The 22,869-nt window shown below is 44.6% G+C and overlaps 1 protein-coding gene across 1 annotated transcript; it reads left to right on the forward strand.

The window, feature by feature from the left end:
- Window positions 1-1,196: 1,196 nt before the first annotated feature.
- On the forward strand, window positions 1,197-21,443 carry LARP6 (La ribonucleoprotein 6, translational regulator). Its single transcript, XM_059912864.1, has 3 exons — window positions 1,197-1,868; window positions 15,772-15,982; window positions 19,886-21,443. Exons 1-3 carry the CDS (start codon window positions 1,666-1,668, stop codon window positions 20,951-20,953), a joined length of 1,482 nt encoding a protein of 493 aa, XP_059768847.1. The 5' UTR covers window positions 1,197-1,665; the 3' UTR covers window positions 20,954-21,443.
- Window positions 21,444-22,869: the final 1,426 nt, after the last annotated feature.

Consider the following 22,869-nt stretch of genomic DNA (forward strand, 5'->3'; position numbering starts at 1 on the left):
GGGACTCTTATGGTCAGGCAATTGGAAACCCTGATATAAGGTATGCATGAATTCTACGTAAATTAAAACCTGGTACCAATGGAGCCATTATCCTGGGTAGGGATAATAATCCCTGTAGTTTTTGCCACACAGAACAGTTTAAATGAGATGACGCATATTGTTTTGTGAATTTAGGGACTAAAATTATCAGATCAGGAGGCGTGGAGGGGCTTGCAAATCTCTCTCCTCTTGCTCTTCATTGCAGTGGTGGGCCAGGTGTGTAGAGGTCCTATAACCACTGTAGCCCTGGAGGGAGGCACAGATCCTCTTGACTTCTTGCCTCTTCCTCCTAGTAGCTCAGACTCCAGGCTGTGAGCTGTTCTAGGGCAGAACACCAAGGGTCTACCTCTTCCTTTACTTACTCATTCTAGGACCTCTTCTTTCAAAAGAGAGATCTGAAAAAGAAAGGGATGCAGATTCCAGTCAAACCTTAAAAAGAGGGGCTGTCCTTACTGCCCCCTTGGGTCTCTCCTGGCCCAGCTCAGGTGCCCAGAGCCCCGTGCATGGTGTTCTTTTACAAGGATGCTGATTTCCAAGACCCCATTTCTTGAGCCAAAAGGTGTTGGTCCAGGGTTCCATCCTTTTGAAGCCCTACTGTGGCAAATTAACACAACAGATTACGCATAAGGCGCTAAATCAAGAGCGTCATGAAAGCAGATGGAAGTTTTATTCATTTCTATGCCCCTGTCCCTAGTTTCTGGGTCACATTTGAAGGGTTGAGATGGAACTCAGTATAAAGCTAAATGTGAAAAGGTGGCAGGGTTTCAAGCATACTGGCATTTCAATAGCTCCCTTTATTCATTCAACAAATATTTGGATGCTTACTATGCGCAGGGCATATTCTAAGAGGCATAGAGGGCAGTGGATTTCAAACTTTAGTGAACTTCAGCATCGCTTGGAGGGCTTGATAAAGCACAAAGTTCTGAATCATAGCTTCTTAATCAGGAGGTCTGGGTGGGCCCTAAGAATGTGCAATTCTAACAGGTTCGCAGGTAAAGCTGGTGCTGTTGGTCTGGGGACCACACTCTGGGAACCACTAGAATGAGGCACGGCAAAAGCCAAGTCCCTGACGTCACAAGACGCACAGTGTAGGGTGCTTATGCCATGGAGACCTACGGTGGAGATTTCGGTCGTCTGTGCAAGTCAGAAGGGGAGACGCGCAAGGGGCACAGAAGCCCCTTAAGCTGCTGTCTGTGCCTGCCACCCCCAGAGTCATCCACAAACTGTGAAGTCAGATGTGCCGCGCCCCTTCCCTCCTCGGGGCCGCCTGGAAAGGAGCGGGCGGGAGGAGGGAGCCCTGGCACATCACTCGGGCTTGGGCCGTGTGAGCCGCGGGCGCGCACTGTTAGGACCGGGGGGTCGGGGAATCAGTCCCGGACAGGCCTCTGCGGGAGGAGAGCAGAGGAAGGCACCTTCCCGCTACGCGACCCCGTCTGCGCTGGCGCTCGGTAGGCGGTCGGGGTGGTGGCGACGGCGGCGCGGGGCGGGGCGCCGCGACCCCCGTCCTTCCCGGGGCAGAGCCGCTCGCGTCGCCTCCGCCCCTCGTCGCCGTAGTCCCCGCCCGGCTGGCTCGGCCTCGCGGCGTGGGGACCCGGCGGCGCCGCAGACCCGGCCGGCCCGCGAGCCATGGCCCAGCCCGGCGAGGAGGCGCTGTCCGGGCCCGAGACCGCGGTGCAGATCCGCGTCGCCATCCAGGAGGCCGAGGACGTAGAGGAGCTGGAGGACGAGGAGGAGGAGGGGGCGGAGGCGCGGCGCTCGGGGGACCCCTCTCGGTACCTCAGCCCAGGCTGGGGCAGCGCCAGCGAGGAGGAGCCGAGCCGCGGGCACAGGTAAGCGCGGCGGCAGGGCCCTGGCCCGGGTGGGAGCCTCCGACCCCGAGTCCCGGCCGAACCCGAGTTGGGGGAGCACAACTCCGCGGGCACAGCGGGTCGTCACCCCCCACCCCCGGCCCGGGACGCTGCTCTGGGCCGTCCCACGGAGTCAGAACTGGCTTTTGGCGGTTGTTGGTGCCCGGGTCCGCAGCCTTTAACCCCACCAAGGCTCTCGGAACTGGCGGCGGGGATCTGAGAGGCCTGGACGTGGGCATGCTCTGGGACCCAGGGGGAAGTCCTTCCTGGACCATCCTCGCCATCTCCTCCCCAGAGGGAGACTCTCCTTCCCTGAGCTCACCCAAGGACCCTCCAAAAAGCCTAGCCCAGCCCAGCCTTCACTTCCGAAGCCGGCCCACCTCCCCATGAGGGTGGTCCCACCTAGCCTTCACTGCCGTCATTTCCCTGTCTGCTTATCAGTCCAAATGGGGTTGGGGGGCCGGCCAGGCACAGCTGACACTTGCTGCTGGGGGATCCGAGCAGGAGTGATTTCACCGTGTAGAGAGCTCATCTGCCCCATTTGGGATCAGTTCAGGGCTTGCTGCTTCATCCGCCCCTGCTGGGGGATTCCCATTTTCATGCCCCTTCCCCATCTGACTTCTAAGCTTGCATCATCATCTTGCTGCCTTGGCGTTGGGTTCCTGGGTAATGGGTAGTCTAGCACAAGAAACCCCCTGTCTAACCTCGCCTCTGGGCCCTGAGCTTTATTATCAGCCAGAAAGACACCTTACTCTTGTGTCCACTAACACCCAGGCCTTTCAGGACTGTGATTTTGTTCCTGCTGTTGAAAGGAGATGCAGTATGGCGCACCCATAGAAATAAGAGTAGGGCAGTGACAGAACTTGCAAATAATAGGAAATCCCAAGAGGCACCTATTAAGAGTCCTCTTTGCACATGCTTTGAGCTGTCAGAGCTCTGCAGGATTATTCCCTGGCAGGCATATATTTACTTCATTGGTCGAACACTCAACTCAAGGGCATGACGATCCTGGGGCCAGAGCCATTCCCCTTCACTGCCTGACCCTTCCCTAATGGAAGAGGTCTAGATTTAAGGACCCAGAGTTTCAGGGCATTCAGCTAGAGGTATTCGAGCAGGAAAGTCCAGCCCAGTGGTTTAGTGCAGGAAAGCTGGGCCACAGCAGATGACATGAGAGATTAGTACATAATATCAGCACTTTACTGTAAAGTCTGATTCATTCATTCACTCAGCTGTGTGCTGAGTATTGAAAGTATAAAAATATTGAGTCACTGACATCTCACAATCTTGAGAAGGCAGCTGCTTAATCAAATCATTTCAGAGGTCATGTAAAATAGTCCAGAGTGGCTTATTCTGCTGAATTTATTTGCCTGTAACTGTGGCAAAGAGCTGTCCCCTATCCCGGGGACTACATTTTGAGATTGTACCATTAGTTAGCAGGGATTAAAGCCCTACTTATTTCTTGGGAACCCCTATGGAGATCTAGAAGAACACGATCCTTTCTTCAGGGGTGGGGTGGTTCTTACCCCAGAGCCACCCTTCTCTCCCAGCTCCAGGGGCTGGAGTCTCATGGAGCATTCAGTCTGAAGCCTTTCCTGCTGCCCACTGGCATAGAGTTGACCCCAGAAGAATCCCTGGGGTTCTTCAGGGTGGTGGAGCTGACAGAGCCCAGCGGGCAAACATCCAGAGCACAAGGAGAGTGCAGCCAAGAACAAGAATCACGCCGTCCCCTGCTTGAGCCAGCCTGGCACAGCAGCGGCCACCACCCTGTGTGGGACACTTTTGGGCTCCCAGAGCCTACAGGAGGAAGCCCAGGTTCCTAAACCCGCTGGTTGAGATGGGTATCCACCCACATCGTCCCTCAGCCCATTGCTTCCTTCCCTGCCTGTTTTAACAGTTCGTGCTCCCCCAGTGCTGACCCCCACTAGGTCCCTGAACACAGGGTGCTGTTTTGCGTCCACATGTCTTTGTGCTCCCACCTCAGATCCCTCTGATTAATTTCTAGTCGCCTTAAAACTTCGCTGCGTCTTCCCCACCATCCTCAGTCCCTACCCCAAAGCCAAGTTTGTTTTCTCTTCTTCATGTTGCTGTAGTACTCTGTACACACCATAATTGTAATTCTATAGTTTTGTCTCCCTCATAAGAATATGAGCTCCATGACTTCAGGGACCGCGCTTACCTTGTTTTCATTGCATCCTCAGTGCCCAGCACAGCACCTGCCACGTAGTGGGTGTTCTATAAATAATTGTTGAATGAATGTGCACTCACTCCATCAAGTTGAAATATTTGTGTGTTTCTCCTCTTCTAGACAGTGAGATCTTTGAAGGCAGAGACCTTGTCTTAATCTTCTCCATATCTCCAATACCTAGCCCAATCTCTCTAGTCTTACCCCCATCTTGCTCACTAAAAAGATGTCTTTTCTTTTATTCTCACCTTTTTAACATAAAAAATTCCAGACATAAAATGTGAAAGAGTAGTAACCTGAGCATTTGTATACCTGCCATCTAGACTAAACAGTTGTTAGTATTTTGCCATATTTGTTTGATGGATATATAATGTGTGTGGTTTCCCCTGAACTATTTGTATGTTGTACGCAAGACTTATACCCTAAGTACTTCATTTTGTAGCTCTTAATAATGACATTCTCCTATAAAATCATAATACTACTACTGCAGCTAAGAAAATTAACAATAATTCCCTAATATAATCCCTAAAATAATCTAATAGTCAAGTTCCACATTCATGTTTCCCCCAATTGTCCCACATTGTATTTTACAGCTGTTTCTTTTTCACCTCAAACCAGAACCCCAGATGGAGACAGTTGTCTATTATATCTCTTTAGAATCTTTTAATCTAGAGCATCCCCACTTTTTTTTTTAATGCTTTCCTATTTTAGATAAGAGCCCAGATGTCTTGTTGAATGTTTCACAGTTTGAACTGGTCTGGTTATGTTCTCATCGTCTAGCGTAACTTGCTCCTTTGTACCATGTGTTTCCCATAAACTCAAGTTAGTGCAGAAGGCTTGATTAGATTCAGTTAAACATTTTGGCAAGAACACTCTTTGGGCACTGCCATAAACTTATTGCATCACCTCAGGCAGCATCCACCATTAGTGACGCTAAATTTGACTTCTTGGTTTAGGTGATCCCTCCGTTGTGATTAACAAGTAACATCTGGTCTTCTTGTGAATATTCTTTCACCAACGACCTTTCACCTAATGGTGTTAGCATCCACTGATGATCTTTGCTTGAGTCAGTTCATCGGGGATTACATATTGGTTATTTTCTCATTTTATCCTTCTTTGTACATTTATTAGCTGACATTCGTATGTAAAATAGAGCTTTCCCTGATCATCTGGGATTGAACAAGAGTCCCTCGTAAAAAGGCAAACAGAAATGAGCACTTCCTTGCCTTTTCCCCCTCAGTTTATTTTTATTTTTATTTTCTTCCAGTTTTATTGAGATATAATTGACTACAGCACTATGTAAGTGTAAGTTGTACAAGATAATGATAATCGTGAAACGATTATTGCAGTAAGTTTAGTGACCATCCATCATCTCATATAGACACAAAATTAAAGAAATAGAAAACAAATTTTTTTCCTTGTGATGAGAACTCTAAGACTTTACTCTCTTAACACCTTTCATATAACATACAGCAGTATTAATTATATGTATCATGTTGCACATTATTTCCCTAGTACTTATTTATCTTATAACTGGAAGTTTGTACCTTTTGACCACCTTCATCCAATTCCTCCTCCTCTCCCCCATCCTCCACCTCTGGTAACCACAAATCTGATTTCTTTTTCTGACTTTGTTTTTGAAGTATAATTAACCTCCAACACTATGTTAGTTCCTGTTACACAACATAGTGATTCGATACTTCTATACACTTCAAAGTGATCACCACGATAAGTCCAGTTACCATCTCTCACCATACAAAGATATTACATAATTATTGACTCTATTCCCCACACTGGACATTTCATACCCGTGACTCATTTATTTTGCAGCTGGGAGTTTGTGCCTCTTAATCTCCCTCACCCATTTGTCTCCTCCCTCTACTTCCCTGCAACCACCAGTTTGTTCTCTGTTTCTGTTTTATTATGTTTGTTCATTTGTTTTTTAGATCCCACATATAAGTAAAATCATACAGTATATGTCATTCTCTGTCTGACTTATTTCATTTAGCATAATACCTTCTAGGTCCATTCATGTTGTCGCAAATGAGAAGATTTCATTCTTTTTTATGGCTGAGTAATATTCCATTGTGTATATATGTGTGTGTGTGTGTGTGTATGTATATATATATATACACATATATATACATATATATATATATATATATATACATACACAAACACACAACACCACAGCTCCTTTATCCATTAATCCATCTGTTTATGGATACTTAGGTTGCTTCCATATCTTGGCTGTTGTAAATTATGCTGTGGTGAACATAGAGGTGGATATATCTTTTCTAATTAATATTTTCATTTTCTTCAAATAAATACCCAGGAGAGAATTGCTAGATCATATGGTAGTTCTATTTTTAATTTTTAAGGAATCTCCATACAGTTTTCCATAGTGGCTGCACCAACTTACATTCCCATCAGTGGTGCATGAGGGTTCCCTTTACTCCACATCTTTGCCAACACTTGTTATGTGTTGTGTTTTTGACAATAGCCCTAATGACAGCTGTTAGGTAATATCTTACTGTGGTTTTGATTTGCATTTCCCTGATGATTAGTGATGTTGAGCCTCTTTTCATGTGCCTGTTGGCCATCTGGATGTCTTCTTTGCTTTCTGATACTAGATATTCTAGGCTTAATTTGTACTTTTGTCATGGAATCCCTCCATTCCCACAGGAATCCCTGGTTTTTCAAATGCTAGGTGGAAGGTATTTAGAAACCAAGACCTGGAATTAAAAGTGCTAATTTCTGCTGGAGCATCATTTCTTTCAGGCCCTTTCAATAGACAGAGCTAAGAAATATATTTAAAAAAAATAAGTTTATGTTGATAATTCCAATTCAAATTTAACATTTCAGGGGTTTTGCCTTATTTCTTTTATTTTTATACTGAAAATCTTGATTACTAATAACATTAACACATTTACTTATTTGCTTTGTCTTACAGTGTGTAAAAATGATTTAAAACTATAATACTAAATATTAGTATGAATGATAAAACCACTGAGCACATCTGCTCTTCATTTAACAAACAAAAACATCTAGGTTTCTTTCTCTTGGTGATTTTACAGGGCCATAGCACAAGGCTATCTTTTCCCTGTTCTGGATGATAATAATGAAAGCTTTCATTTATTAATGCCATTTATGTGCCGTATGTGGAACTAAGTACCTTGTGTATATTATCTCTGCTCCACACCACAAACCATTATGTAGACCTGGAGAGACATCCACTAGTTGTACTTTTCCTAGGCCCTAGGAAATATGCCAGAACAGCATGGCAGAAGACAGGATTAGAGAGGAAGGTCATGATCTCTGTAATAAATATGTAGGAAGCCATGGACCAACCAAACATAGCATATGGCCTCTGCTAGTAGCATCCAAAATGTAGTTGTTCCCGTGATACCTTTTGCAGAGTCGGTACATACCTATATATGTTTTCAACCTGTCCTCCTGAACCTCTATTTTTTGAATCTTCCCTCATGTTTTTATATTGCATTATCAATTTGGTTGCCTTTTTGAACCTTTTCAGATTCATTATCTTTTTCTAGAGACGAGTCAAAAGGAACTTCACACAATGGTACTGGACCCTAGTGTTTTTCATAAATGTTATTTTCTCCTTTGTGTCCACTATCCTCCATGTTGCTGTCCATCATTTTCCTGGCCTTGGTGACCCAACCAACATACATTAGACCATCGGCAAGGATAGATGATGAGTCCCAAAATTTTTCTGTACTGAAAGTCTTAGTGAGGAGCTCAGTACTCCACCATTTTAGTTTGGGTATTTTCCTTCGTAAGGTATCATCTGATTAACCATTCAATTAACAGCCAAAGTAGCTTGAAATTTTATGAGAAAAGCAGCCTTGGAGATCTTATCCTGCCCTTATTTCTCCAAATCATTTACAAATATAATAGATATTTCAACCCTGGTCTGTGGAGCCCAATTAGCTGTTTCGAAATGTACCCCTTATTTCTATGCTTTGTTTCCATTTCTAGCAAGTTTACAGTCATAACAAAAGAACTCATCATCACTCCCAATTTATAATGCTTTATTTAAAGCAAAACAGTAACGCAAACGTAAAACTTTTTCACAGTCCTCTTGAAAGGCCACTAGCAACATATTCACTAGGAACCACACTTTCTCTCTAAAAGAATTCTGATAGGTGTGATTTGCCCATACAGAAACAATTTACTTTACCTTGGTGATGCTTTTTAAATTCCTACTATGTGCGAGGCTCTGGGTAGAATGAAAGAAACCAATATGAATCCTACCCTTCCAGAACTTAGAGTTCAGGGCACTAATAAGATATGCACACAATTAGCTCTGATACAAATAGAGGCAAGTATTAGGAGAAGTTGAAATGATTTCCTTCCTGGGAGAGTTACATTTGAGATGGGCCTTGATGTGTGACTAGGATTCGGACCTGAGAGAGAGGGGCAAGGCATTCAAGGAGATGGGAACAGCATGCACAAAGGCATAGAGTCCAGAAACCTTGTGATACGGGGAACTATAAGTCTTTTATTTGCTTGGAGCAAAGGATCTGCAAGGAAATAGAAATGCATTTGGAAGCTGGTTACAGCCAGATTCTAAGTGAATCTGAATAAAGAGCTAAGGATTTTGGATTTTATTTAATAGGAAATAGAAAACATTATTAGTATCAAAGCAGAGCAGTGGCATTTTATAGCTGTTCTTGAAAACGTGTAATAAGGCACAGAACGGAAGAGACTGTAGCCCAAAATACAGCAGGAAGTGACAGGAGGTGGGAAGAAAGAACCCTAGAAAGGCTGTGGTTGGGAAATATGCAAAGGAGGCAAGAGTGAAAAGGGATGCTAATATCTGAGAGGTAATTTAAATTCTTCCTTTAGAACAATTGCCCAGCCTCTCTACCTGCCAATGAAAGGTAGTAGACCTTTACTTCTAAATATACCCTTTACTTCCCAGGGGAAAAAAGAAACAAGATTATTTCCTAAAGGAATTGAGTGAACCAAGTGGTGATCTAGGGCTGCTAAGGTAGAGCTGGTACCTGATATAGGGCTCCTACTTAATGGTTCCCTTCCAGTTCACTCATGCCAATTGGCATGCCCCACCCATGTATATAGCGCCACCTAAGGAAGAAAAACAATAGGAGTGTACATATTCCTAGGGAGCCCTCACAAACCACCAAGAAAAAGCAACCCAGACTTCATTCTTCAGAATGAATAACTATGGAGCCGTAGTTCCCTACTCCTTATGTGTGGGCTTCCTTCCAAGGTGTACCATATGGAAAGGGGGGAAAAGGAGTCACTTTACAGTGGAGTCGTGTGACAAACACTACCTCAGTCAGATGATCAGGGTCAACATCCACAATTATCAGTCATTGGATAGTATGTGCTCTTTATATGATGTGATGAGAATGGAAATTTACATCAGTGGTCCTCTTCCCAAAAACTCATATCCCCGGTCTAATCATGAAAAAAATATCAGACAAATCCCAACTGAAGGACATTCTACAATATACCTGACCAGTACTCCTCAACATTGTCAAGGTCATCAAAAACAAGGAAAGTCTGAGAAAGTGTCATAGCCAAGAGAAAAGAGGAGCCTAAAGAGACACAATGAATAAATGTAACGTGGGATGGGATCCTGAAACATAAAAAGGCTATCAGGTAAAAACTAAGGAAATTTGAATAAAATATGGACTTTAGCTAATAATACTGTATTAATACTAGTTCATTAAGTGTCCCATACTAATGCAAGCTATTAATAATAGAAGAATTCTGGTGTGGGATATATGGGAACTCTATGCTATTTTCACAATTTTTCTGTCAATCTAAAACTATTATAAAATAAGTTTATTTTAAAAATATTTTTAAAAAGAAAAAGATGACTTGTTTACCAGCCACGTGAAGAAAATCAGTGACATGAAAATTAAATGGAAAAACTGACCCCAGAGGATACAGAGGCAACACTGTTGGAAACAGAAGAGACTGTTAAAAATTACACATACTCCAGTTAGTACCCTGAGAGAATTTAAGATAGTGTATCCACAAAATAAGAACAGGATGCTCTTAAAAAGGAACAATCTGAAGACATAAAAGAATTTTTAAAGAGTAAATAATTACTGAAATTTTAAAAATTCACTGGAAAAGGTTGGAAGATAATGTCAAGGAAATCTCTTAGCATATAAATCAAAGACAAAGGCACAGACAGACAATGTGATAGAAAATAATAGGCACAGCGGATCAGTCCAAGTGGTCAGTCAGCTGACAGTATTTTAAGAAAAGAACTGTAATCTTAGCAGATGCCTTCTCCCTGCAGTGACCAATGTTTATATAGTAATAATAATGACCTACAACTGATTGACTTTCAGAGTTTAGTATCTATCTGTAGACAAAGCATGAAATAGTAGTTCCAGAATAGACTGTAAATATTATGAACCATGACAAAATGAAATAAAGGCACATCTGATAAAATTTGGGAAGTTGGAAATGTAAGGAGAGATGAAGGAAAAGGAGGGGTAATAATATGCACATCATATGTTGTGAGGAATTGGGAAATATTTTTTAATGTTGGTGGAATAAGAAACAGAATTTTAAGTATATTATTTAAAAACACATAGAGAAGGCTAATAGAAAAAACAAAAATAATATAAAAATATAAAAGTTGAAAGAAGAGGCTTTTCAGTGACCCCAAATCCTTCTTTTGTATAATAGGACATCAACAAAGAATTTCAGAAATTGGCAAGTGATGCATAGAGCTATGAACTTATTTTATAGACCTATAAGGCAACTCTCATAGGAATTAAATGGTTGAATAGAGGTTGCATCTAGGAAGGAGGAGTGGAGAGGGGGATTGTTGCTCTCTTTATAAGTTTTCTACTATTTTATTTCAGTTGGTTCTATGTATATGTATTACTTTAATTTTTAAGAATTATTTTTTGATGAGCTATTAATAGGGTCCGAGGGAGAAGTAACGAGAACAGTTGGAATGGAAGAGAGAGAACAGATGGGAGACACTGCAGAATAAAATCAGCACTTGATAACTGACTCAATGTGGGGGCAAAGAGAAGGCTGAAAAATGCATCTTAGGCTTTGAGTCTAAGCACATAGAAGAGAGTATAGGGAAAGTCATTTGTGGGACATTATGGGAGGGAAGATAATGTGGTTATTATAGGATAGTTGTAATTGACAAAAAGTTGTCAATGTTCATATATAAAGAATATAAACTTCTTTAATGTTTGTGAAGGTTACATGGTCTTTTGTGTTCAAAGGCTGTTACAAGAACCAGGAAACAGTGCAGCAGGCTCCCATATATAAAACAGGCTTTCCTGATCTTCCAAGATTCCCCTTGGGAGATGCACAGTTGCTGCTGGCAGCACCCATGCAGAGGCAGGGATCCTCTGGGTGCAAGAAGCTCACCTCTGCACTCACACAGAGGTTTTCTATTACCTCCCAGTACTGCCCACCTGTTCTGGAATTTCTGGTTATTTGCTCACCAGGTGCAAATACTGACACAGAGTCACCTCCCAACACATTATGGATTATTTACTGAGCGATTGTGTGAAAAGAAGATGAGCTTTCTAGGTAGAATGTCTCTTGGTAAACAGGCCTAGGCTTTGGTCCTACCTGAGGGCTGAGTTCTGCAGAAGGTGACAGCTTGATTCTGGACATATTGATATTGAAGCAGTATCAGGCTATCCACGTGGAAACGTCCAGCAGGCAGTTAGGAACTGAGGACTGGACTCAGGAGTGAGAGCAGGATGGAGGGGTAGGAGGAGAGGCAGACTTGAATCAGATGAGCCAACCAGTGGCTGAAGTGTAGAGGTTGCCAGGGGATAAAGAACCAAGGAAAGATCCTTGGCAAATACCTACATTTCAAAGTGGGAGGAGGAAGAAGATCCTGAAAGGGCAGTCAGATGGGAAGAAAACCCAGAAAAGAACAACTCATATAAGCCCAGGGGGAGAATATCAAGAAGAAGGTAATCAACTGTGTCCCATCCTGCAGCCGGGGGCAAGAAAGCAAGATGGAGAAAAGGCGCCCAGATATAGCAAACGAATTCTTTGGTGGATATCCAGACACAAGAACAAGTCTGAGGAAGGTCTGGGCAAGTCTGATTGGATGAACTTGATTTTCTTAAGTCTGAGGTAGAATCATCTGCAGGGAGTAAAGTCTTCCTGTGGCTGACCTTGGGAAGAATGGGAGGATCTAGAATAGGCACTAGAGAAAGTGAGAAGTTGCATCATCTTCCTTCCATTATGTTTTATTTGTGTGTAAGTTTACTTTTAGTGATGGCAGCAACTGCTCTGGTTTGGAAGTAGGACTTACTGGTCTGTGGGTCCCTTTAATGGTCTGGTCACCTGTGATATACTAGCCATTTGTAGTAAGTTGGGCCATTTTGCTTATACCTCTGAGTCCACCCAAAACTCTTCACTGGTCGTTATCACACACCTCACCCCATCCCCTGCTATTTATTGTCATACTTGTCAGCTGGGCCCAGAATTTCCTATGCATTCTTAGTTATTTTATCTGGTATATTCAACCTATCCGTTTTAACTACTATCTAGGGTATACACTTTCTGTAATAAAGTGAAAATGTGTGCTTTCCATCTGGCATTTTCTTTTTCATTTCATTGATTTTCCCACTGACACTTTTCCTTTGGCGTGTTTTGAGCACCTCTTTTCTCAGTGTAGTGTTACTGTCCTAGTATTTGGCTGTAAGTAGTAGAAAACCCAACTAACAGTGAATTAAACAAATAGGATTTTATCTTTCTCATGTAATAATCATAATTCTGCAAGTATGTAGTTATAGTAGTTGGTTCAGCAACTCAGTAATATCAGAACCAATAATGTCAATAAATTAGGCCAAGCTGATTCTCCTGACCTTTTCCTTATGGTAGTAAAATAGCTGCTACAGCTCCAACCATTACATCCACACTCAAAACAGATAAAAGGGGAAGGGGCAAGGCCAAGGCCAAGAGATTTTCACTTGTATGTTATTGGCCATAACATGACAAATGGCTACCACCTGTAAGAGAGACTGGGAAAGTGAGCATTTAGTTTTTATAGCCTCCATAGTAAAGGAGGGCAAGTGAGAAAGAGTTTGCTATTAGATGCTGGGTGAGTCAGACTGGTGTCTGCCACAGCTATCTTTTAGGGACTTCTAAAATATTCAGCTTATCTACTGTTTAAGTTGCACTTGACCTGTTATATCTAGTGGGCTGCCTTAACATATTCCCTTAGTTTATCATCCCATTTTTAAAAAGCCTTTTTAAGAAACATACTTTTAAAGTTAGTCTCTTAGACTGTTTTTTTCCTTTAGTACATACACATTTGTCTTGTGACATCAGTAAGGTATTTTAAAAACCATTTCCAGACTCTCTACAGGCAAATAACTAAAACTGTTCATTTTTAAAATCTACAAGTGCCTGTATTTTATGCTAAATATAATTTCTGAATTTGAAAAATTGTGAGATAGATTTAGTTTTTTTTTCTCCTGCCAGAATATTCGATTTTTTTTCTCATTTTAACTCTTATACAATTGCTTTTTTTTTAAGGTTGTGAGCCAGTGAACATTTTGCTGGAGTTGAAGAATGTAAATGTATGTGCCTTTTCCGGCTTTAAACTGTCACATTCATAGGTTCTTTTACTTTATGAGCCCTTTTTTTAAAATTGGTTATTTATATGAACTCTCTGAGCCCTTTTGGGAGCCTGGCAAGTTCTCCCAACAGAGTGGAGGTACCTTGGATGCTTTAGGAAGACTAGGATGCTTTAGGGGGATTAGGTTTGTGCGTCTGTCCCAAGAGATGCTCTTTCTGCTTGGAACATGTTGATGGAGGCTCTGGGTCTGATAGTCAATGTTATTAGACATCAAACTGCCACAAAGGAAAGTAGTTCTTTTTCTTTTCTCTGGAAGTAATTTTTAACCAATACTTTTTATAGAATAATAAATATAGTATTTATATAATACATAATTTGGTAATTAAATATACAAAAGGGAACTCACCTGTGATAACTTCTAATAATGGTGTCAACTATGATGTGGATAATCACAAATTCCTTAAATATTTATGGTTTTGAAGATATTTATAATATCTTCATGAAAGATTGGCCTTCCTAAAGAAGCTTTGCCCAGGATTTCTTTGCCTTGTTCTCATGTCCTAGTATTCTCGGAGAGAGGGAGAGGAAGTATGTCCAGGTGGAGCTGCTGGGGGGCAGGGGGGTTCATTTAGAAGGGCCCCAGTGAATGAGATTGTTTCCAGATTTCCGGCAGTGTCCCAACAAAATGTGGAAGGTGTCATGTGTGCTGACTTTGGAGACAGAAAACTTGAGTTTGAAACCTATATCTGCCCCTTATGACTGAACAAATGAGTGTGTCTATCACTTACTGAGCCCTGAGGGTATGTCAGGTACTCTTCTAGATATTTCCATGAATTAATTAATCTTCACACAAGTCTATCAAGAAAGTGACTATCATGAGTCCCAATTGATAGCTAATGGAACTGAAGTATGGCAGTGAACTTCCTTGCCTAAGGTGACTCAGCTAATAAATGGTGGTGTCAGGATTCAAACCCAGGCAGCCTAACTCTAGAACCAGGACTCTTAGTTACTCTGCTAAACTATCTTCTACAAATCGGGATTTGTGGGGAGGGGAGAATAGGAGTATGTGTGAAAAGCATCTTGTCAATGGCAGAGCAACATAAATGTTAATAGAGGGTGTTGTTTTTCTTTTTTAATGATCTTCTGTTCTTGTTGAAAATGAAAGCTTGACCCATTGACAGATGAATGGATAAAGAAGAAGTGATACATATATACAATGGAATATTACTCAGCCATAAAAAGGAACGAAATTGGGTCATTTGTAGAGACGCGGATAGATCTAGAGACTGCCATACAGAGTGAAGTAAGTCAGAAAGAGAAAAACAAATATCGTATATTAATGCATATATGTGGAGCCTAGAAAAATGGTACAGATGAACCAGTTTGCAGGGCAGAAATAGAGACACAGATGAAGAGAACAAACGTATGGACACCAAGGGGGGAAAGTGGCAGTGGGGGCGGTGGTGGTGTGATGAATTGGGAGATTGGGATTGACATGTATACACTGATGTGTATAAAATGGATGACTAATAAGAACCTGCTGTATAAAAAAATAAATTAAATTAAATTTTAAAAAAATGAAAGCTTGATTTCTTAGCTAGTTGGGGGCAAAAATCTCTCCCCTTGTGGCCATGTGATTCTCACTTCTGAGGAGCCCAGTTCAGACGTGACCCATTACAGTTTCCTAGGGCTGCTGTAACAAAGTGCCATAAACTGGGCGGCTTAGAACAACAGAAATTTATTGCTTCACAGTCCTGGAGGCTGGAAGTCCAAGATCAGGATGTCAGCAGGGGCTTGCTCCCTCTTGAGGTGCTAGGGAAGGGTCTGTTCCAGGCCTGTCCCCTAACTTCTGATGGTTTGCAGGCTGGCAATCTTAGACATTCCTTGACCTCTGCCGCATCACCCTGACCTCTGCCTTCATCTTCACGTGGTGTTCTCCCTGTGTGCGCGTGGATTAGGGCCCACCCTACTCTGGGGTGACTTCATCTTTAACTAATGACATTTGCAAGACCTTTTTTCCAAATACCATCACACTCTGACATATGGGGGGGCGGGACTTAAAAATACGAAACTTGGGGGCTACGGTTCAACCCCTAACACCTCGTGTCCCCTTCTGGTCTCAGTGGCACCACGACAAGTGGGGGCGAGAATGAGCATGAGGACTTGGAGCAGGAGTGGCAGCCCCCGGACGAGGAGTTAATCAAGAAACTGGTGGATCAGATCGAATTCTACTTTTCTGATGAAAACCTGGAGAAGGACGCCTTCCTGCTGAAGCACGTGAGGAGGAACAAGCTGGGGTATGTGAGTGTCAAGCTACTCACATCCTTCAAAAAGGTGAGACTTCGTTCTCAGAAGCCGCTTTGAGGATTTCAGAGGCGCTTTGGGTTGTGGTTCTCAATATTTTTTACCCCCTTGAAAGCTGATGACTAACAACTTTTTATTTCCTCCAAGCCCTGAAAAAGGGGGAAATGATCAAGAGAAGGGATTTAGGATCATTTTTAAGAATATCCTCCCACTCTATTAAAAGGGTCCTGGGTGTTGGGACAAGTCTCAGCTGGTGGCAGTTATGAAATGACATTACTTGTTCTTAGCAAAGTTCAGGCACTCTTGCCGGGCAAGTGGGTGGCCAGGAGGATGCTGTGCCGGGACAGGGGGCTCAGTGACCTGGAGAGACACTGACCAGGCCTAGAATTATCTGAAATCTAAGCTTTTCATTTGCTGAGTTGAATAAGAGGAGGAAGGAGCTCTGGGAGATGAGCCTCCTCCAAGACACCAGCCGCCTTTGCTGTGTAATGCCAACATCCTCATCTATGGGATGGAGATGTAGGATATCTACTGCATGTCTCTGCTGTATAGATCCAGCAACTGGGTTGTGAATTCCCTGCTTCTTGAAGAGTTAACAGGCCGGTTGGAGTAAGAACTCTGTATCTCCCTTGGGGAAAGTGTATTTACTAGAATGGAAAAGCCCACGTGGCCTGTTGCATAACGGGATGTGTAACGAGTGGGTCCCAGCCAAGTTGCCTGTGTGCTTTGTCAGAGAGCGCTGGAGGAGAGCTTTCCTCCCGGAGCTCTTCTCTGCCTCGCCCGCTGGAATACTCTGCCCTCTTCTCTTGATTTCTTTCCTTTATTCGTTCATCAAACATATATGCTCTGTATGCTGAGTGCTGTGTTAGGCACAGGATATACAAAATGAACATGGCATTCCCCCCTGCCCTGGCACAGTCCAATAAGGGACACAGAGCAGTGAAGGATCACAATATGACCATCAAAAGTACTGCAACAGAAAGAACAAAGTACTGCTTGGAGCTAATTGATCAGAACAACTAACCCTGCCTGGAGAATTGAGAAGTCTTCCCAGAAGCAGTGACATTGAAATAGGATCTTGAAGGATGAGTAGGAGTTTTCAAGGTACAGGAGAAGGGAAAGGGCATTTCGTGTTGTAGAGGAAAAACCTACTCTTCTTCCTCACAATACTTCTGCCACCAGATGTGGGGGAGGTTTTTGCCCATACCAAGCAATTCTGCGACACCCAGCTGGGTGTCCTACAGTTTAAACCAATTCTGACACAGTCTACGTGGGGATAGCATCAGGTCCCTACAGGTTAAGGGTTCTGCACCACACTTCAGATGCCAATCACAAGTAGTATGTCCCCAGGGATCCACAACTTCTGTCTGACTTGGCTACAAATCAGAGGTTCCCATGACCTCCGCCCCCTTGGATTCGATTATTTGCTACAGCTGTTCACAGAACTCAGGAAAAGACTTAATTAGATTTACCAGTTGATTAAAGGATATGATAAAGGATACAGAGGAACCACCCGATGCAGAGATGCATAGGGCAAGGTCTGGGAGGGTCCCAAGTGCGGGAGCTTCTGTCCCCATGAGGTTGGGGTGTGACACCTTCCTTAGGATGTGTTCACCAACCTAGAAGCTCTTCGAACCCTGTACTTTAGGGATTTTTATGGTGTCTTTGTCATATAGAATGATCAATTATTATAATAATAATTATTATATTATAATAATAATATGGATATTATTATATCCATTTCCTGCCCCTCTCCCCTTTCTGGAGAATGTCAGGGCTAAAGGTTCCAAGCTTCAGATCATGGCTGGTCCCATCCAGGAGCCCAGCCAGAGTCGCCTCATTAGAGCAAAAGATGCTCCTTGTGCTCTTATTGCTCAGGAACTTACCGAGGTTTCAGGAACTCAGTGCCAGTAACAGGGATGAAGCCCAAATATATATATTTCTTCGTATCAATCACAGTATCACACATGTCCAGAGAACAGTGAGCAAGCCCTCACATGAAAGTGCTGGTGGGGAACCCAAAATGGAGCAGCCAGTGGAATCATCCTGTACATTCCTTTATTCCTCCCCAGGGACCCTAAGAGTGAGCCTAATTTTCTTTCCTTTTTAAGTTGCCACTTACTGGATCTATTTAGGAGAGTTCTCTGTTGAAAACTGGCTGCAGAGTAGACACAGACTCCCCAACACCTCCAAAATGACAGCAAAGACCCTTTTCATTCTAAAGCGTTTCCTGCTAATCATAATAGGAAACACATATGACCAGGGCCACCACAAAGTTTTGGAAAATCTTACCAAGTTCTAGTAATTGCACAAAGATGGCAGCTCTCTGGTTCCTCTTCCTAGGGGGGTGCCTGGACACTCCTTCCCCAGGCTCACAGACCCAGGCCTGGGATGCTCAGACCTAATGGAGATTCCCAGTGGCCCTGACTCCTGGCTCTGGGCAGGGGGTACTGGGTCCCGCTTCTCTCTGGATTGACCATGGCCTTCCAGCAGCTTCTCCGGCCCTCTGAGCAAGGCCACCCTGGCCTTCCCCCGGCACTCCTTGCCCAGTCTTCCCCTCCTCTCCTGAGTGCTCCCTCCCTGACTGGCAATGGAGAAGACCCTCTCCCCCCATGTTTCACCCCCACAGAGCCATTGTCCTGTGGTCATCTTCTTCACCCTTTCTGGATCCCTCATTAACCCTGTCCACCTGCAGTCCAACTCTTTGCCTGGACCTGCTTCTCTCTGCCCTTGGCTCATGCCACGGTAATCAGCCCATTGATTCTGTGTGTAGGTGACTTGTGATTCCCATACCCTAAGCCCCGGTCTGGGCTGTTTCACCCAGAGGCCACAGGCTAGAGTGGAGAGTGCCCTCTCTCCAGGAGCCTGCTGGTACTACTCAGAGCTCTGCCAGGGCTCCCCCCACCCGGCCCTGTTTGGGAGCCCTCCCTTCTGAGTTCCGGGAAGTTCCTGTTTGTGTCAGGGTGTGTCTGCAGAGCAGCTGCGCTGGCTCCGCTCCGGGTGATCTTGCCATTCCTGGCTCAGGTTACCCACCCACCTGCACCATTTCTTCGGGATGACTCATTCTCCATGGCATTCCCTTCACCAGAAGTGGGCCTCTCGAAAATTACTGTTTTACAGTATAAATATAGCTTCCATGCGCTGCAACATTGATACGCACAATTTCCACCAAAGGAGGAGGAGTGAGGGACCGTTTCCTTATTCTCCTTGACACCCAAGTTGCATTTAATTCCAAGTTGAAACAGCCCACATCATCTTCAGGAGATCTTGAAAGATCTTTTGGCACCTTCTGTGTCGTGAATGCAGAAATGTGGAAGCACCACTTCAGAGAAGGATTTGAATGTTAAAATCTCCAGATCCTGTCAAAATGGTAGCATGTCATATGTGAAATAATGATAGCACATAATATTTGTTGAGTACTCACTGTGAGCTGGACACTGTCCTAAGTTTTATATATGTAAAATGTGTGTCTGGGGGTAGATATGTATATATTTCTTTATTCATTTAATCCTCATGATAGTTCTATGAGGTAGACACTATTAATGTCTTCATTATACAGATGAGGAAGTTGAGGTACTGAGGGACTGAATAACTCTTCAGGTCTTAATGTCAGTTAGAGGTGGCCCCTGGATTTGTGTTTCCAACAGCCTTGTTCCAGAACCTGCGGGTTTAACCTTTAAACCTGCACAGAATAGAATATTTCCATACCTCGGAAAGATCTGTTGGACAGCCCTGTTCTAAACCGTGCTGCCTTGTTTGTAACTGTAGAAAGTGTATTCGTTCACTCACTAGGTTTTTGAGTGCCTGCACACACCAGGTATAATTCTAGATACTGATGTTCCAGGGGTAAGGAAAGGAGGGAGGGAGATTATAGAGGACACCAGGAGGACACGGACAGTAGGTACTGTTTCTGATTTGCTCTGTGTTCTTCAGGTGAAACACCTTACACGGGACTGGAGAACCACAGCACATGCCTTGAAGTACTCAGTGACCCTCGAGTTGAATGAGGACCACCGGAAGGTGAGGAGGACCACCCCTGTCCCACTCTTCCCCAACGAGAACCTCCCCAGCAAGATGCTCCTGGTCTATGACCTCTACCTGTCCCCCAAGCTGTGGGCCCTGGCCACCCCCCAGAAGAATGGAAGGGTGCAGGAGAAGGTGATGGAACACCTGCTCAAGCTCTTCGGGACCTTTGGAGTCATCTCGTCAGTGCGAATCCTCAAACCCGGGAGAGAGCTGCCCCCCGATATCCGGAGGATCAGCAGCCGGTACAGCCAGGTGGGGACCCAAGAGTGCGCCATTGTGGAGTTCGAGGAGGTGGAAGCGGCCATCAAAGCCCATGAGTTCATGATCACAGAATCTCAGGGCCGGGAGAGCATGAAAGCTGTCCTGATTGGTATGAAGCCACCCAAAAAGAAACCATCCAAAGAGAAGAACCAGGACGAAGAACCCACTTCGAGCATCCACCTGAACAAGTCCCTAAACAGGAGAGTTGAGGAGCTTCAGTACGTGGGGGATGAGTCTTCCACCAACAGCTCCTCCGACCCCGAGAGCAATCCCACGTCCCCTATGGCTGGCCGGCGACCTGCAGTCACCAACAAGCTCAGCCCTTCTGGCCACCAGAATCTCTTTCTGAGCCCGAATGCCTCCCCGTGCTCAAGTCCTTGGAGCAGCCCCTTGGCTCAACGAAAAGGCGTTTCCAGAAAATCCCCACTGGCCGAAGAAGGTAGGCCGAACTCCAGCGCCAGTCCTGAGAGCTTTCGCAAGTGCACGGATTATTCCTCGGACAGCAGCGTCACTCCCTCTGGCAGCCCCTGGGTTCGGAGGCGCCGCCAGGCTGAGATGGGGACGCAGGAGAAGAGCCCCAGAGCGAGTCCCCTGCTCTCTCGGAAGATGCAGACTGCAGATGGGCTGCCTGTGGGGGTGCTGAGGTTGCCCAGAGGCCCTGACAACACCAGAGGATTCCACAGTGGACACGAGAGGAGCAGGGCCTGTGTATAAATACCTTCTATTTTTAATACCAGCTCCATTGAAAACCTCCTGTGTTTTCAAGGTTCTGACAAATAACCTGGCATGACATAGAGTGAAATTAAGTCCCTTTGAAAGATTTTGTATACGTGTAGACCTCTTAATTTATATGTTTGTAATATATATGAATTGCCTGGTATGCTCTGGTTTTAAGACCCTCTTCTAGTTCAGAGGACCCATTCCTCCCAGCATGACCATTATTTTGATGATGCCCAACGTGTGTGAATGGCTCTGCAGGGCTGTGGGACAGAGGCTGCCCAGAGAGGGCCTGGCAGTGGGTCTCTTCTTCGTGGCAGGGTTCTTCTCTCCAGTGACTGAGCCATCCTCAGTTGGCCATGCAAGGGCTTCTTGAAAGCCCAGAGGAGTTCTGTTCTACAACAGCAACTAGTTAAGCCAGTAGCATGGTCTTTTATACGACCAAATGTATGTTTCCTGTCAAGTGAATAAATAATAAAACACCTAACTGGGAGTGCTGGCTCTGAACCCATAGACTGTGCCTGACAAAATCTGTGTGCATCTGACAAGGCTGTGGGTGGTGTCATGAGGCACTGAGGAGCTTAACAGGGACACATTTCTTGAGTGTGCCCCAGGGCTCTCCTTGGGGCTCCCGGCAGCCTGAGAGGTCAGCAGAGTTTGTGCAGATGTTAGAGCACCACAGTCTTTCATCACAATGAATCGTACCAAACAAAGGCAGCTTAGTATAGACCAAGTTCTGTAGACGTGGTCCCCGGGCCAGCAGCATTGACACCATCTGGAAACTTGTTAGGAATGCAAATTCTCAGGCCCTACATCAGCTGACTGAGTCAAAAACTCTGGGAGAAGGGCCTGGAATCTGGATTTTAAGCAGGCCCTCCAGGTGATTCTGATGCACTCTAGAATCTGAGAGCCACTGGTATGGACAATGGTTGTGGGACTTGAGGTCAGACAGTTTGACTCCCATATCCCCAGCTTACTAGTTCTGTGACCTTAAGAGAGTTACCCGCCCCCCTCGGCCTCGTCGTATCCCTGTGAAGTGCTTTGCCTTGATGTCAGTGTCTGAGATGCAGCTGGCCCTGCATCAGTGTTAGCTCCTTTTCAGTGGAAGCTGCCTGGGTGGAGCAGAAGGGGTACTGGCCTAGATTCCAGGGTTGGCTTATCCACTTGAACCTTGGGGGATTTTAGGCAAGTCACGTTTAATGGGATTCGTTAATAACTATTGAACAGTGATTGGCTGCCAGGGACTAAGCTAAGAGTTTTCCATGCATTATCTCGTTTAGTCCTCCCAACCACCACACAAGAAAGGTTCCCACGTTATTTCTGTTTCACACTGGAAGAAACAGAAGCTTTGTGTGGGTAACTAAGTTGTCCAAGGTTTACGAGCTAGATGACTGGTGGAGCTTGAACCTAGCAGTCTGGCTCTGGATCCCACACTCTGAACACCAGATGGGTCTCAGAATGTGGAACCTCACCATCCACGTTCCAAAAAGAAGAAACCCCAAATGGCGCTACTATTTATTCAGCACCTTCTATGTGCTAGGCATTTGGCTAGACACATCCTCTCATTTATCCTCTTAGTGTCCCTGTGAGGTATTATTGTACCAGTTTTACTCATGAAGCTGCTGAGGTAGGATAATACCTCAGGCCGTTGAGAAAACGGGAAAAGAGAGTTTTGTTTTGTTTTGTTTTAATTAATTAATTAATTTATTTATTTTTGGCTGTGTTGGGTCTTCGTTTCTGTGCGAGGGCTTTCTCTAGTTGCGGCGAGCGGGGGCCACTCTTCATCGCGGTGCGTGGGCCTCTCATTATCGCGGCCTCTCTTGTTGCGGAGCACAGACTCCAGACGCGCAGGCTCAGTAGTTGTGGCTCACGGGCCCAGTTGCTCCGTGGCATGTGGGATCTTCCCAGACCAG

This window comes from Balaenoptera ricei, chromosome 2 (assembly GCF_028023285.1).
Source record: "Balaenoptera ricei isolate mBalRic1 chromosome 2, mBalRic1.hap2, whole genome shotgun sequence".
In the NCBI taxonomy this organism is placed as follows: Eukaryota; Metazoa; Chordata; class Mammalia; order Artiodactyla; family Balaenopteridae; genus Balaenoptera; species Balaenoptera ricei.

Coding starts and splice junctions, on each gene's coding strand:
- LARP6 (XM_059912864.1), top strand. CDS start 1,666: ATGGCCCAGCCCGGCGAGGAGGCGCTGTCCGGGCCCGAGACCGCGGTG. Junction 1,869..15,771: donor GAGCCGAGCCGCGGGCACAG/GTAAGCGCGGCG, acceptor TTCTGGTCTCAG/TGGCACCACGACAAGTGGGG. Junction 15,983..19,885: donor TACTCACATCCTTCAAAAAG/GTGAGACTTCGT, acceptor TGTGTTCTTCAG/GTGAAACACCTTACACGGGA.